The sequence below is a fragment of the Oryctolagus cuniculus genome, chromosome 13 (assembly GCF_051225735.1).
Source record: "Oryctolagus cuniculus isolate XC-2025 breed Fujian yellow rabbit chromosome 13, ASM5122573v1, whole genome shotgun sequence".
Lineage (NCBI taxonomy): Eukaryota > Metazoa > Chordata > Mammalia > Lagomorpha > Leporidae > Oryctolagus > Oryctolagus cuniculus.
The window spans coordinates 54531838-54549185 of record NC_142879.1 but is presented as its reverse complement, the minus strand read 5'-3'; the positions used below and the strand labels follow the sequence as shown (position 1 = coordinate 54549185).

Below are 17348 nucleotides of genomic sequence, written 5' to 3'. Positions count from 1 at the left end.
AGGTCTTCCTTTACCATTGGTTCACCCTCCAATGGCCGCCGCGGCTGGCGCGCTGCGGCCGGCACACCCCGCTGATCCGAAGCCAGGAACCAGGTGCTTCTCCTGGTCTCCCATGGGGTGCAGGGCCCAAGCACTTGGGCCATCCTCCACTGCACTCCCTGGCCACAGCAGAGAGCTGGCCTGGAAGAGGGGCAACCGGGACAGAATTCGGCGCCCCGACCGCGACTAGAACCCGGTGTGTGAGGATTAGCCTAGTGAGCCTTGGCGCCAGCCTTTTTTTTTTTTTGAGATTTAAAAAGCACAATTTATCAGTGTCAAGGACCTTCTGGCACTGGGTTTTTTAAATACAATTTTGAAGAAAAAAAATTGACAATCATATTTATATTCAGTTACTCACAGGGATTTAAAAAAAAATCCAAAGACCTGATTTGCAATCTTTTATCCTATCTGGCTTACTCAAGATAAAACAAAAAACCATCCAAAAGGGTGGGATAGGTAACTTATTTTCACAATAAACTGTGAGCTCCCTTGCTATTCTCATGGAAAATTTGGAGATTCCTAAGGAGGGCAGACATTCTGTTCTTGCTAAAGATAACCTTTTGGGGGTAAGCAAGTATTCTACATCTCAATTTCCACTGGGACCACACTGACTGCCTATTAACCCATCTGACTCCTCACATTTCTCCCTCAAGAAGAAGGACCCTAATATCTTTTAGGGAGACTGGGTGGTGATCTGATGATTGCTCTGGCTGTTTCATGCTGGAAAGGGGTATCACTGGGAAGGGCAGTCAAGACTGGGTTCCAGCAAGAGGTGGCTTCTCAGCAGGAGGTAGCTTCTCAGTGCCAGCTTACAGAAACTGCTTCTGTGGCAGGTTTCATGTGCATGGCCACCTAGAATTTCACTGTAATAAGTCTGGAGAAAACGAATCTAATAAGCAATTTAAACTCTAAAACTAAGGACAGAGTCATTAGTAGAGGACCTAAAAAAGGTGCTGTCTACACCACGAGCAAGTTTTCCCATTGAGAGGCAAATAGAAACTGACAGAAGGGGCCTGAGAACAATCAAGTGGGCAAAGGCCTGGCCAGATATGAGGTCCAGGACTATCTTTTCACATGTGGTACTGGAAGAGACATCATAAGGGAGGTGTGAACCTCCTTAGGGATGGTACCCTGCTGACTTCCATTACCTAGCTGGCTTGGGAGGAGAGCTGGCTTGAACTGAAGGCAGTTGGCATCTCTAATAGGAAATTTAGTTCCTGCCTGCAATGTAGCGGACTCTACTTGGCCATCCCCTTGACAGCAGTGGTGACTTTGGAAACTAGGCTGAGTGAAGAGCTTTTCAGCTTAGAGCCAGCAAGGCCTGTGGCTCTGACCTGGAGTCCTTCGACTCCAGGGCAGTTCCGTTTCCAGTGACCCAACTCTTGACTGAAGAGCTGCCAGGGCTCTCCACAAGCTGAATTCTGTCCAGATATTTTCTAAATACCTGCTTTAAGATTTCATGTGTATGGGGTTAGGGACTTTGTCCTATAAAAATTAAAATATTTGCCTACTTTTTGAAGGACTCAATTTTTATTTAGTCCTTTATGGTTAGTACCTTTGTCCTATATCAGATTCTTTATTGTTGGAGTCATATATCTTAAATACATTATTATATTCTAATGAATTGTGCAAAAATATTGTTAATATGCTTCCCTTTTCCACAAATATAGTTAATCATTGTTTTGAACAAGCTTTTCTGGGTTCAAAAAGTAAAAGTTAAGGTGTGACCACATAGTCGAGCAGTTAATATACCAGTCAGGATGTATGCATCCCATATCCAAGTACCTGGCTATTCATTCTGGCTTCCTGCTAATGCAGACACTAGGAAGCAGTGGTGATGGCTCAAGTAGTGGGGTTCTTGCTATTCATCTGGGAGACCTGGATTGAGTTCTTGGCTCCTGACTTTGGCCTAGGCCTGTTGTGGCTGTTAGAACCATTTGGGAAGGAAATGAGCAGATAGGAGCTGTCTGTCTTTCTGTTTCTGTCTCTCTGTCTCTCAAACAAACATTTTTTTGAAAATACTGGTTAAGGGACTGGCACTGTGGCATAGTAGGCTAAGCCTCTGCCTGCAGCACTGGCATCCTATATGGGTGCCAGTTCATGTCCTGGTTGCCCCTCTTCCGGTCCAGCTCTCTGCTTGTAGCCTGGGAAAGCAGTGGAGGATGGCCCAAATGTTTGGGTCCCTGCACCCATGTGGGAGACCCAAACTTTGATTGGGGCCAGCTCACTCCATTGCTGCCACCTGGGGAGTAGACCAGCAGATGGAGGACCTTTCTCTGTCGTTCCCTCTCTGTCTATAACTCTGCCTCTCAAGTAAATAATTTTTTAAAGGAAAAGCTAAAACATTTCTTTCAAATTATTAGCATTAGTTTTGTTTTAGATGCCTGATTATTTGAAAGGCAAAGTTACAGGGAGGCAGAGGCAGAAGCAGAGAGAGACAGATATTCTCATCCTCTGGTTCACTCCCCAAATGGCCACAATGGCCAGAGCTGGGCCGATCAGGAGCCAGGAGCCAGGAGCTTCTTCCAGGTCTCCCACGTGGTTGCAGGGGACTAAGCACTTGGGCTATCTTCTGGTGCTTTGCCAAGACATAGCAGAGAGCTGGATCGAAAGTAGAGCAGCCAGGTTTCAAACTGGCCCCCATATTGCAGATGGTAGCTTTATGCATTGTGCTACAATGCCATTGCCTAGATTTTCTTTTAAAGATATTTAAATGTTTGTAAATGTCTGTAAAGTGGGGCTAGTGCTGTGGCCCAGCAGGTAACGTTTGCCGCCTGCAGTGCCAGCATCCCATATGGGCGTCAGTTCAAGACCCGGCTGCTCTTCATCCAATCTAACTCTCTGCTATGGCCTGGGAAAGCAGTGGAAGATGGCCCAAATTCTTGGGTCCCTGCACCTGTGTGGGAGTCCCAGAAAGAAGCTCCTGGCTTCTGGCTTTGGATCAGCACAACTTCAGCCGTTTTGGCCATTTGGGGAGTGAACCAACAGATAGAAGACCTTTCTCTCTACCTTTCAAATAAATAAGTCTTTTTTTTTTTTTTAAACCTAAATGTAAAGTGAAAATATAGCCAGTTTGAGGACTTTTATTATTAAGTTTTTGTTGCTTATCTTGATAATGTTATCTTGTTAGTTATTAAGAATTTTATTGGCCAGCGCCGCAGCTCAATGGGCTAATCCTCCGCCTGTGGCACCGGCACACCAAGTTCTAGTCCCGGTCGGGGCGCCGGATTCTGTCCCAGTTGCTCCTCTTCCAGTCCAGCTTTCTGCTGTGGCTCGGGAGTGCAGTGGAGGATGGCCCAGGTCCTTGGCCCTGCACCCGCATGGTGCAAGAGAAACACCTGGCTTCTGGCTTTGGATCAGCGCGGTGCGCCGGCTGCAGCGTGCCGGCTGCAGCGGCCATTGTGGGGTGAACCAATGGAAAAGGAAGACCTTTCTCTCTGTCTGTCTCTCTCACTGTCTACTCCGCCTGTCAAAAAAAAAAAAAAAAGGAGTTTTATTTTGGAGATTATGATTCCCTGTGTACAAAAAGAAATCTGAGTTGTGGTTGACCTGGGATTTCTAGGTCCTTTTAAAAAGGTATGTTATCTCTCACATGAGATTTGTTTTATTTTGTGTTTTAATCATTCTCAGATTGTTTCAACCTTCAAGTAGGCAATGAATCATCTATAGGGAGCTATCAACATATTTTAATTTTTTTAGTAATAGGTGCAGTAATCTTTGTTTTTTGAAACTTAGAATTTTCTATTTTTAGTCAAGGTTTATTTTAGCCTTCCTTTGGGGAAATTTTTAATCTCAAAATATGGTGTTTTAAGATATGAACATATTCTTAAACTGCTTTGATTTAAAAAGAAGAAAATACTTGCAAGGTAATACATTTTGATGGGTTTATGTTCTTACCCACAGACATTAGACCAGCTTCCACTCACCAACCCTGAGCATTTTGGCACTCCAGTCATAGGAAAGAAAACAAATAGAGGAAGAAGATCTAATCATATGTAAGTCCATTTTCCCGTTAGTTGAACCTGATTTTATTTCTCCTTCTAGTATTGTTTTAATAGTTATTTTTAAATTGTAATTGATGGGACCGGTGCTGTTGCGAAGTGGGTAAAGCTGCCGCCTGCAGTGCCAGGATCCCATATGGGTACCGGTTTGAGTCCTGGTTGCTCCACTGCTGATCTGGTTCTTTGCTATGACCTGGGAAAGCAGCAGAAGATGGCCCAAGTGGGAGACCTGAAGAGGCTCCTGGCTCCTGGCTCCTGGCTCCTGGCTCCTGGCTTTGGATTGGCACAGCTCCAGCTGTTGCAGCCAACTGGGGAGTGAACCAACAGATGGAAGACTTCTCTCTTTCTGGCTCTCCTTCTCTCTCAGTGTAACTCTGACTTTCAAGTAAATAAATAAATCTTTTAATATGTATATATAAAAATTGTAATTGACAAAATGCTAACCGGATCTAATAGTAATTTCAGCTTCGTCAGCATGGTTGATTACGGTTCTCCATGCTCAGCCAACCTTAACAGCTTTGTCTGTCTACCTCTAAGTTTCTCTCTCTGTATGTGTCTTGATCCTGTAGTCAGATTGGAACTAGTCACTAATCCCTGAATACAACACTTGTTTTTTGATATCACGCTTTTTATTCATGTTGTTTTTCCTCCTCTTCTGCCTCCCCTGCTACTGTCTCGCTCATTCTTTAATTCTCAGCAAAGATGCTTTTACTTTTATGTGAGCCGTTTTATGTCTCCTTTCTCTTTCCTTGAAACCAAACATGTTTTTCTCTCCTTTGAACCTCTCTTGTATTTATCTAACGTCAAGGATAAGACTTTATTATTATTGTAGTGTTTGTTTTAGCTTCTTAATAATTTTCTTCTCTGATAGAAGGAATTTTTCTCTGTTATTGTTTGACACATATTTTATATATTGAAAAAAATTATTTTCAATGAAATGTTCTCAGACTCCAAAAGGCTGTAAATGACAAGAGGTCACAGGATGAAATCTTAGGTAACCAGTGATAAAGAACCTTTAAATATTTCCAGAAAGAAAAACAATTTATTGCAAAGGACTGAGAGGCAGAAAGGCATCAGACTTCTTAATAGTAACACTGGATAGTCATTGTTAGTAACTGCTGATAGTCAGTAGAATGTGGAATAGAAGAATGGAAGTCTGTATTAAAAAAGAGGACTTACTTTCCTGTTATTACGGAACATTAGGGAGAAGTTTAAGACAGAATTATAATAAACAGTGGAAAGAAAATAGCAAAGAAATTTAGTAATTCCCCCTTGCAAATTTTACAAGCATAGGAAAGGTAAGCAGTGTTAGTAGAATGGAAGGTGAGACAGTTTCTAATTGTAAAAGGTAAGTCCTCAAAAAAGTTGGAAGTAATGGACCTGGATATTGTGGCCCATTGGTGAAGCAGGTGAAGTTGTGGTGTGAGATGTCCACATCTCCTTAGGACACTTTGTTACTGTAGTCTTGGCTACCTCATGCGTCTGATCCACCTTCCCTGCCAGTGCACCTGGGAGGCAGCTGATGGTGATCCAGGTTCTTGGGTTGCTGTCATCTGCGTGTGCTACTGGATGGAGTTTCTGGCTCCTGCTTTGGCCTGGCCTAGCCCTGGCTGTCATGAGCATTTGGAGAATGAAGCAATGGATGGAAGATCTTTGTCTCTCTCTCTGTCCTTTGGCTTTCAAATAAATAAACTTCAGCCCTGCCCCCCTCTAAAACTGGGAGTCAGTAAAATGATGTCCAAAATAAATCAAGAATTGGCAGAGTGAGAGAGATCCATTAGCTGGTTCATTCCCCAAATGACCACAATGAAGGTATCACACACAGGAGCTTCTTCCATGTCTCCCACATGGTTGGCAGGGGCCCAAGCACCTGGGCCATCTTCTGCTGCTTTTGCAGGCATGTTAGTAGGGAGCTGGATCAGAAGTGGAACACCCAGGACACTAACGGGTGCCCTTATGGGATGCTGGCGTTGTAGGCGGCGTTGTAACCCACTGCATTGCAATGCCAGATCCTGAACTTTTTGTATTAGGAATTTTTCATATGCATGAGCCCAAATGATGTTAGAGTAAGTGTTAAAAATAAATACTAAGGGCCCGGTTGGGGCGTCAGATTCTGTCCTGGTTGCTCTTCTTCCAGGCCAGCTCTCTGCTGTGGCCTGGGAAGGCAGTGGAGGATGGCCCAAGTGCTTGGGCACTGCACCCGCATGGGAGACCGGGAGGAAGCACCTGGCTCCTGGCTTTGGATCAGCGCAGCGCACCAGCCATAGCGGCCATTTGGGGAGTGAACCAATGGAAGAAAGACTTTTTTCTCTGTCTCTCTTGCTGTCTAACTCTGCCTGTCAAAAAGTAAAAATAAAAAATAAATAAATAGATAAACAGTAAGCGGCCAGATCTGTGGTTGGTGCTGAGAGTTAAAGCTACCGCCTGCAGTGCTGGCATCCCATATGGACACTGGTTCAAGTCTGGCTGCTCCATTTCCAGTCCAGCTCTCTTCTATGGCCTGGGAAAGCAGTGGAAGGTGGCCCAAGTGTTTGGGCCCCTATATACATGCATGGGAGACCTGGAAGAAGCTCCTTCCTGGCTCTCGGGTTCAGATTGGCGCAGCTCTGGCTGTTGCGGCCAGCTGGGGAGTGAGCCAGTGGATGGATGATCTCTCGCTCTCTCGCTCTCTAGCTCTGCCTCTCTTTGTAATTCTGTCTTTCAAATAAATAAAATAAATCTTAAAAAAAAATAAATAAGTACATAATGAGTTGAATGAAACTTTTAGTGTAAGTAAATGCTTTCATTCAATATATAGAATCATGTATAAACATAATTGTGTCTGAGAGTTGGAGGTAGAAATTAGGTACACACTATCATTTAATTTCTGCTTCACAGCAAAAATGAAGATAGGCTTTGGGGCCGGCGCCGTGGCTAACTTGGTTAATCCTCCGCGCTGGCATCCCATATGGGCACAGGGTTCTAGTCCTGCTTGTTCCTCTTCCAGTCCAACTCTCTGCTGTGGCCCGGGAGGGCAGTGGAGGATTGCCCAAGTGCATGGGAGACCAGGAGGAAGCACCTGGCTCCTGGCTTCAGATCAGCGCAGCACTGGCCGTAGCGGCCATTTGGGGAGTGAACCAATGGAAGGAAGACCTTTCTCTCTGTCTCTCTCTCTCTGACTCTACCTGTCAAAAATAAATAAATAAAGCAAGCTAATCTTTAAAAAAAAAAAAAAAGATAGACATTGTTTTTATTCCTATTAAAATTGGAGAAACTGGCTTAGAAACAATAACTAATCCAAGGGATTTAGAAAGGAAGGATCAGGCCTTGTGCCATAGGCCCCTTCCATTTTAACTGATGGAATCTCTTTTTGTTTATATATAGGGTAATTTATTTGTATCCCAAATTAATCTGGAGTTAGGAAATACTCATTTGAGGGAGGACATTTATATGACTAGTCATTTCATTGAAAAAATATTTATTATTTTCTTACTGTATTTGTGATTTGGGTCATCTGTTTTCTTTTCCCTTTACTCTTTGAATATTACTCCCTTTATTCTTCTAGAAAATGTTTTCTTTAGTTATTAGGTAAATAATTTCCCTAAATTCTAACTTTGCATGTTGATGGTTTGATCATTCTTAGGATACTTAGGTTGTAACTGTTATGTTTCTATGTATGATTTTTTTTTTTTTTTTTTGACAGGCAGAGTTAGACAGTGAGAGAGAAAGAGAAAGAGAGAAAGGTCTTCCTTCCATTGGTTCACCCCACAAATGGCCACCATGGCCAGCGCTGCACCGATCCGAAGCCAGGAACCAGGTGCTTCCTCTTGGTCTCCCATGTGGGTGCAGGGCCCAAGCACTTGGGCCATCCTCCACTGCCTGCCCAGGCCACAGCATAGAGCTGGCCTGGAAGAAGAGCAACCAGGACAGAATCCAATGCCCCAGCCGGGACAAGAACCCGGGGTGCCGGTGCCGCAGGCAGAGGGGATTAGCCTAGTGAGCCCCGGCGCCGGCCTCTATGTATGACATTTAAAATTATCTCAGCCAGAAAGAAAAATAAGTGATAAGTAGATGGTAGCATTATTAGTGAGAAAGTGTTCTGTTGTAGATATTAGCTGTTACCGTGACCTAATAATGTTTTTAGATTTTCCAGAATGCTGTTATGTTATTTTGAAATACTGACTGAGGCACTCCTACGTTTGTGATATCTTCTTGAAAATTAATTAACTATTTTAATTAACCCAGATGTCCTGGATTTGAATCCCAGCTCTGCCACTTCCTTGCACTGTTACCTTGGGCAGGCTATTTAATCTTTTCATGCCTCAAATTTCATCTGTAAAATTGGGATAATAGTATTATCTGTATCTTAGAGTTGCTATAAAAATTAAATGAATTAATATGCTGAAAGTGTTTATATAGTAAATATATATATATATATATATATATACTCTGTATACTTTAATTTCTAAGAAGGTATAATTTGTCAGTCTTCCTGATTCTAATGTGGAGTTTTACTTCACAAAGTTTAAAAGAGAGTTAATTGACTTGCCTGAAATAATAATTGTTAAAGTCAGAAATGCATTTCTAGCCTAGTTTTCCATTTGCATTTCATTTGGTATTCTTCAGTTCCTGTCTTGACTACAGTTGTCGTTTCTTGATTTACAATTAATTTGCAGTTAATAGTGTTGTGTGATCAGTTTTAACTAATTAGCTATTAATGTATTATGGAAAATATTTCCATGCAATTAGTTTAATTTCCAGTGGTGCCATCAGATTTTATTTCACAAATACAATGAATCATTTTTTAGTGGTTCTATAAATACTCACCATCAAAGAAATAATAAGTGAGAAGGTAAATAAAAACCAAGCAGATTTGTTCTCTTAAAATACTTTGGATAGGGCCAGCGCCGCGCCTCAACGGGCTAATCCTCCGCCTTGCGGCGCCGGCACACCGGGTTCTAGTTCTGATCAGGGCACCGGATTCTGTCCCGGTTGCCCCTCTTCCAGGCCAGCTCTCTGCTGTGGCCAGGGAGTGCAGTGGAGGATGGCCCAAGTGCTTGGGCCCTGCACCCCATGGGAGACCAGGAGAAGCACCTCGCTCTTGCCTTCGGATCAGCGTGATGTGCCGGCCGCAGCGCGCCAGCCGTGGCGGCCATTGGAATGAACCAACGGCAAAGGAAGACCTTTCTCTCTCTGTCTCTCTCTCTCTCACTGTCCACTCTGCCTGTCCAAAAAAAAAAAAATACTTTTGATGGTCGTTTATTTTAGTTCACCCCTGTCTGGTATAAGCAATTTCCTGGTAGATTCTAAAAGGAAAAGTTAAAGAAGTCTAAAGAGAGATTAAGAGAGCCAGGCAGAGAGACTGCTGGAGGCTTTGTTTATAGTGGTACATCAGCCTGCAGAGCAGCCACAAGGATAATGCAAGCAGGTTCTTGAGCCCTTGAGAACAAGAAGAAAGCAAAGAAACCAGTAATTAGAAGAAGGTCTCACCAATCTGCATGTGAATAGTAAATCCAAGGCAGCATGATGTCTCCTTGTGCCTAGTTCATTGGAACAGCATCTGAGTCCCTAATTATGAATGGAGCAAGAAACACACATGTGGGCCTTAGTTTGAGACCCATCTGTTCCACTTTCCATCCATCTCTCTGCTTATGTGCCTGGGAAAGAAGTGGAAAATCGCCCAGGTACTTGGGCCCCTATACTCATGTGGGAGACACAGAAGAAACTCCTGGCTCCTAACTTCCACCTGGCCCAGCCCTGGCCATTGTGGCCATTTTCGGGGAGTGAACTAGTGGTTAGAAGATCAGTCTCTGTCCTCTCTCTCTCTGCCTCTGTACTTTCTGTAACTCTTTCAAGTAAACTTAAAAAAAAAAAAAAAAAAAGAAAGAAAGAAAGAAAAGAAAATCCTAAAAAAAGCCTTAGGTATGTTTGTGTAGTTTACACTGATGTCACCTGTATTGTGATTTTATAATAAAATTAAAATCAGAATCACCATGGTACAAAGAAGAAAATCTTGTCACTTCATTTCTTTTATCACATGTGTTTATTGAGCCTCTGTGCAGTGCCAAGCACTGTTGTACTTGAGTTTAATCAGTGAACAAATCAATTATTTTTAAAGAATTTCTTTTAGAGCCTACATTCCCTCATGGAAGGAGTTGGACAATAAAGAATAACATAAGAAATAAATATGTAGTATGATAGAAGTTGTGAATGAGGTGGAACACAGAGCAGAGTAAAGGAAGGAGGAGAGAGAAGCATGAGTAGAGTGTAAATTTGAAGGTGGTGTTCTGAGTGACCTGAGGTGACACATGTGCAGAAACATAGAGGAAGAGAAGAATTTCCCAGTATCTGAGGGAAGAACATAGTATTAAGTTTTTTGTGAAGTAATAACCAACTGATGGAAATAACAGCATTCTATTTATTAGGGGTAAAAAATGGCTGGTGGAAAGAAGGAAGCTTGATTGGAATGAAGTATTGAGTAGATGAGGGGGAGAGGGACATCAAGCCTGCAAGTTGGGTTACTTTTAGAATGGAATGTACAGATTTTATTTATAAGATGGACAGATGTTTCATCTAGCCAAACAAAGATTTTTTTGTTATTATTTTTGGGGAATATAATTTTTTGGAGTCTGAAGTCTTCATATTTATTAAGTCTGAAGAATGAATTAGTTTTTTGAAGATGTGGTTTATAGATTTTGATCTCTGGCATTGGGATTTTCCAGCTTGCTAATAATATTCATATAAAGGGCATACATAAAACTCTAGCTGAGTGGTGGACATTTAACCTAGCAGTGAAGATGCCCACAATGGTTATCATCATTCCTGGGTTTGGTACCTGGTTTTGACTCCAGACTGCAGCTTCCTACTGATGCCAACTCTAGAAAGCACAGCAGTGATGGCTCAAGTAATTGAATTCTTGCTACTCTCATGGGAAAAATAGATTAAGTTCCTGGCTCTTGGCCTCTGCCTAGCCTATCCCTGGCCTTTGCAAGCATTTGGGGGGAGTAAATCAGAGTATAGGAACCCTCTGTTTTGTCTTTCTGTCTTTGTATCTTTGCCTCTCAAATTAAAAACAAACAGGGGCAGGTGTTGTGGCACTGTGGGTTAAACCTCTACTTGGAAGGCCTGTATCCCATATCAGAGTGCTGGTTGGAGTCACTGATATGCCACTTCTTATCTGGCTTCCTGCTAATGTATCCTGGGAGCATCAGATGACAACTCAAGTGCTAGAACCCTGCATAGGAGACCAGGATGCAGTTCTGGGTTCCAGGCTTTGGCCTAGCTCAACGCCAACTATTGTGGGTGTTTTGGGCAGATAGAATATCTCTGTCACGCTGCCTTTCAAGTAGATGAAAATAAATACAAAAATAAATATTTAAAAACAAAGCTAGCTGAATGGGTCTTCTGTGATGACTTTGAAAAAGCAGAAATTACAGTTTTTAATTTCCGTTGTCTTTCTTAGTATTAGAAAGTTGAGATAAAAGTCATTGCCCTTGAGAGGCTCTTCTAAAATAGTAGAAATCAGACTTGCTAGAAAGGTATGTTGAGTTTTTCTGCTACCTATTAGCTACTTTCTTTATCATTTGAATTATGTTACTTCTCATTAGCAAACTTTGAATATTTGCTTTGTTTCTACCAGGAAACAATTTTTTTCCTAAAAATTTATTATTTCAATGAGAGACAGAGATTTTTCATCTGCTGATTCACCCAACTAAAAATTTCTGCAATGGCTGTGGCTGGGCCAGGCTGAACTCCATCTCGGTTTCCCAATTGGGCCATCTTCTGGTGCTTTTCTAGACATATTAGCAGGGAGCTGGATTAGAAGTGGAACAGCTAGGACTCCACACAACACTCATTTGGTATGCTAGTATCCCAGGCAGCAGCTTAATCTACTGTGCCACAATGCCTGTCCCCAACCAAAGAATAGTTTTCAAGTTATTTGATCATTGAATCAAAGAGTGATATTCTTTATATATGTTTAATATTATTGTAATTGCTTTGACTTCATATATATTCATGTTGAACCATAGAAATACAAAAGAAATTGCATTTGTATTTTTATCTTTTTAAAAGGACATCAAAGACAAATTCAGAATATCCTGTATATGTTGCAGTCAACCAAATAGACAAACATTTTTAAAGTTTTAAAATAGTTAATCTATCTATTCACATTTTCTGTCAGTGAATTTAGTCATTGCCAACTATCTAAAAAATAAAGTGTAGATAATCAGTACTAGCCATTTGTTTTGGTTTAATTTTACAAAAAGAATATACATAGTTGCTATTCTGATGTCTTTACTTATCCTGGGCATTTTCAGCAGTCAGTTGTAAGAACCCTTTATTTTCTTTACAACACTGATTATGAGCAGTTTTTGAACCAAATTCAAAATAGAATATCATGTTGTTTTGTGTACTTTTGCTTTGTAGGATCACTTCTTACTATGTTTTCTTCTAACATTGATCTGATGATTTCAGATAGTTCTTTTTTCTTCTGACAGTCAACTAAATCTTTCTAATTTACTCATCCAGTATTTGCTGTTACTGAAAGATGCTTTTAACGTAATACAAAGGAACTGTATTGTGTGTTTTCTGAATAATTTGTGTATTTTTTATAGTTTTTTTATTTTTATTTCTTTTGAAAGGTAGAATTACCTAGAGAGATGGAGAGAGGGAGACAGAGAAAGGGATCATCCATCCTGGCTACAATGTGCAGGGCTGGGCCAGGCCAGTGCCTGGAGCTTGGAACTCCATCTGGATCTCCCATGTGAGAAACAGGGGTCCAAGTACCTTACTATCTTCCACCACTTTCCCAGGTGTCAGAAGTGTAGTACCAGGACTCAAATCGACACTCGTGGAATGCTGATGACACAGGCAGCTGTAGTTTAACCCACTGTGCCACAGCACCTTCCTGAGTTTGTATATTTTTGATGTTAAGGATAGTAGTGGTGATCTCTTTTCAGATTGCCTCCTCACCCCACCCTAACCCCCAGTTAATAAAAATCTGCCTCCTCCTTTATAAATTTGCTCTGTATTGGGGATGTAAAATTACTACTTCTAAATATCTTTTCATCTGAGATTGGGATCCAGAATATTTTAGTGAAACAGCACTGGGATTTTTAATATGCGACATTTAGGTTTTTGAAGATTGGGGGACCAGTTATTCTATACTGAACTTTCCCTTTAATCCTTTAAAATAGTACTAAATAGAAAGAAAGACTTTTAGAAAAATAACATGCTTTCCTGTAATGATAAAGTTTTGTTATTCTGTAGAAACTTAGAAAATAATTTTAAAATAGCCATGTTGTAGGTTTTAATGAAATGTGATAATAGTTCTGCAATACCTTTATTCATCATTTGTAGGCTTATTCTTTGTAAAGATAAATGGAAATATCTTAATTTGTTCTCTCCCTAGACCAGAGGAAGAGTCTTCGTCATCATCCAGCGATGAGGATGAGGATGACAGGAAACAGGTTGATGAGCTACTAGGCAAAGTTGTGTGTGTAGATTACATTAGTTTGGATAAAAAGAAAACGCTATGGTTTCCTGCGTTGGTGAGTAGCTTCAGTATAAAAGACTTTAATTTTCAACTACATTTATAAAGAAAACAATGCATTTCCTTACTAGTGTTTTTCATACATACAAAATGGAAAAATGTTTTTAACATTCAGTTCACACAAAGATTGCTTTCAAAATTGTCTTTGAGGGGTTAGCATTTATTTCAGTGGTTTAGATGCCCATTTCCCTTATGAGAGTACCAAAGTCTGATACCTGGCTCCAGCTCCTGATTCTGTCTTCTTGCTAATGCAGATTCTGGCTCAAGTAATTGGGTTCTTGCCTTCCATGTGAGAGACTTGGATTGAGCCCCTGGTTCCTGTCTTTTCCCAGCCCAGCCATGGCTGTGAGTGATGGGATTGAACCAGCAAATAGGAACTCTGTTTCTCTGCCTCTCAAATAATTAATGTCTTTGAATACAAAGAACTCTTGAAGTCATCCAAGAAATGCAAAATCTTGATAGTTTGGAAATTGATTATACTATTCTATTTTGGGTAGAAAATTCAAATTCAAAGGCTAGTGTTGTGGTGCAGTGGGTTAAGCCATAGCTTATGATGCTGCTGTTCCATATCAGAGTGCAAATTTGAGTCCCAGCTGCTGCACTTCCAATCCAGCTTCCTGCTAATGTAACTGGGAATGCAGCAGAAGATGATTCAAGTACTTGGGCCCCTGCCACCCAGGTGGGAAACCCACATGGAGTTCCAGGTTCCCAGCTTCGGCCTGGCCCAGCCCTGGCCATTGTCCCATTTGGGGAATGAACAAACCCTTGCGCATGTGGAATACAGGCAGCGACTTCATTTGCTGCACCACAACCCCAGCTCCAAGTCTTTTTCAACTCTTGCCCAGAATAATTTTTCATTTAAGAGGCAGAAAGATAGAAACAGAGAGACAGAAAGAGAGGGAGGTAGGGAAGAAGCTAACATCTGTTGGCTTACTCCCCAAATGCCCACAATGGCCAGTGGTAGGCCAAGCTGAATCTGGAGCTGGGAGCTGGGAATTGGATATAGGTCTCTCACAAAGGTGGCAGGGACCTAGCTACTTAAGCCATCTGCTGCTGCCTCCCAAGGTGCACATCAGGAGGAACCAGGAATCAGGAGAAGAGCCAGTACTTAATAGGCATGCCAATATGAAGTGCAAGCATCCCAAGCAACATTTTTTTCTTTTTAAGATTTATTTATATTTGAAAGGCAGAGTTACAAAGAGGCAGAGAGAGAGAGAGAGAGGTCTTTGATCAGCTGGTTCATTCCCCAAATGGCTGCAATGGCTAGAGCTGGGCTGATCAGAAGCCCAGAGCCTGGATCTTCTTCCTGGTCTCCCAAGTGGTTGCAGGGACCCAAGGACTTGGGCCATCTTCCACTGCTTTCCCAGGCCATAGCAGAGTTGGATCGGAAGTGGAGCAGTGGGACATGGTGCCCATAAGGGATGCCAGTACTGCAGATGGTGGTGGCTTTACCACTATTTCACTGTGCTGTCCTCACCCCCCAGCAACATCTTAACCACTGAGCCAAACTCTTGCCCTCATAGTAATTTTTTAAAAGGCAGGCATTCTGTTGTTTCATACTCTTCCCATAAATATTTTAGATTTTTATCCTAAGGATTAATGTGGCCTCCCTGGCTCCAGATATTCTGTCCTTTCTTTGCCCCAAGGGAGCCCTTCAATTAAGGTTCTTTTCTGTTTCTGACTAGAACTTCATGCACAGCTTCATCCATAGCCATGATTCTACCCAATACTGTACCTGTGCCAACAGTCTGGATTATCCAGAGAATTTGTATAAGGATATAAATTCCAATTTAAATTTATTTGTGTGTGCTCCCTCTGTATGTGTACCTACTTATCCTCAAACTAAAATTAGTTTTTATACTTTAAGCTTTAAAACATTTTTTAAAGTATTTAAATAGTAGCTACTTATGTAATTATCTACAAATATGCTCTTAATTATAATAGTTTCATACTTTTTTTAAAGGTGGTTTGTCCTGATTGTAGTGATGAGATTGCTGTGAAAAAAGACAATATTCTTGTTCGATCATTCAAAGATGGCAAATTGTAAGTATTATTTACTTGGTTTGAAAAAACTGTAAAAATATATGCTGTTTTTGCATATTAGTAGATTAAGTGATGAATACTTCTTTCCAATGACCCTAAGATTTTAATTTTCATTGCACAAAAGTTGCAAAGAGTGACTGGTTTTCATATTATCTTTAAATATAATAGTCTTAAAGATAGGTCTTTCCTTAATCATGTCATTCATTCATTTTTCCTATTCATTTCTAAACTAATCTAGTTCTATGATTTGTTCAACATTTGCCCACATAACAGTAACATGATTTATTGAAGTGAACTGGATATATTTATTAACATTTCTTTAAGGTTTGTTCTATATTGTCTTATGAGAACTTTCTAATATTTCTAGTTATGACTGATAATTATAGTGATATCTGTTCAATAATATTTGACTTGCACTGCAGTCTGATTAAAATGGCTTGATCTAGATGTTTTTAAGGGTTCAGAAAGTGATTTTTTAATGTAGAATTTTTTAGAGTGAAGTTTGTTTTTTCTTTAAGAATTAAATAGGGGCCAGCGCTGTGGTGTAATGGATAAAGCTGCCCACTGCAGCCCTGCCATCCCATGTGGGTGCTGGCTTGAGTCCTGGCTGTGCTACTTCCTATCCAGCTCTGTGCTAATGAGCCTGGGAAAGCAGCCGAAGGTGGTCCATGTGCTTGAGCTCCTACCACCCACATGGGATACCCAAGTGAAACTCCTGGTTTGGCCTGGCCCAGCCCCGGCTCTTATAGCCTTTGCGGGAGTAAACCAGCTGATAAAAGATCTCTCTCTGTCCCTGTCTCTGCTCTCTGTCTCGTCTCTCCCCACCCCTCTCTGTAACTATGCCTTTCAAATAAATAAATAAATCTTAAGAAAAAAAAAAAGAGGTAAGAATTTGTTCCAGAAGTAGGAGAAATGAGATGTCAGTCACAGAACACATTCTTTCATTTATACACTAAATCAGTTTTCAAGATATACCTTACAGCATGGCAGTTGTGGTTGTTTATATTGTACTTTGTATTTGAAATTTGCCAAGGGGGTCTATCTTAAACATTCTTATTCCTTCCCCTCCAAAGAGTAACTATGTTACGTGATGGATGTATTAGTTAACTTGATTATAATAATAATTTCACAACGTGTATGTAAATTATCATCACACCTTAAATATATGTAATTTTGTCAGTTGTGTGTTGATAAAGCTGCGAAAATGACTTATGTAACGTAGATTTGTGATCATAATGTATTTATATTTTTTAAGTCTTTGAAAGAATCATAATGAAATATCATAAATGAAATTATGTAATGTGTGCGATTTCCTTCAGTGGTCTAATTAGTGTTGGAGGGAGTAGGTAGGAACATAATTGAAACAGTAATTATCAGTTAATGATTATTGTAGTATGGTGATAGATACATGGGGGTTCATTGCACAATTCTGTTTTTGTGTGTATTTAAAAATTTCTAAATAAGTTTTAAAATGGCAGGCTAGAAAACATAATTGGAATAGTTTTCAGGCTTTTGTGGGATGAATGAAACAAACCAAGTGCACAAAATTTAATTATTTATTAGTTCAAAATAGGAAATTCCTGTGATACATATGTTACAACCTGACCTAGTTGTTTGCATCTGATCTTTTTTATTGTTGGAGAATTCCATGAAAGGCCTCAAATTGCATTTTATAAGTTTGCTACAATCCAACAATCTATTGTAAGAAAAATTATTATAAGAACATTTTTGAT

At 40.7% G+C, this 17348-nt stretch overlaps 1 protein-coding gene across 10 annotated transcripts in view; it reads left to right on the top strand.

Moving 5' to 3' along the window:
* Window positions 1-17348, top strand: part of ARID4B (AT-rich interaction domain 4B) — a 154610-nt gene that overhangs the window by 80864 nt on the left and 56398 nt on the right. For all 10 annotated transcript variants that reach the window (XM_070055537.2, XM_017347727.4, XM_008268245.5 and 7 more), the window contains exons 7-9: window positions 3943-4034; window positions 13432-13570; window positions 15536-15615. In XM_070055537.2, coding sequence (XP_069911638.1) covers window positions 3943-4034; window positions 13432-13570; window positions 15536-15615 — 311 coding nt within the window. The remainder of the gene's footprint in view (window positions 1-3942; window positions 4035-13431; window positions 13571-15535; window positions 15616-17348) is intronic.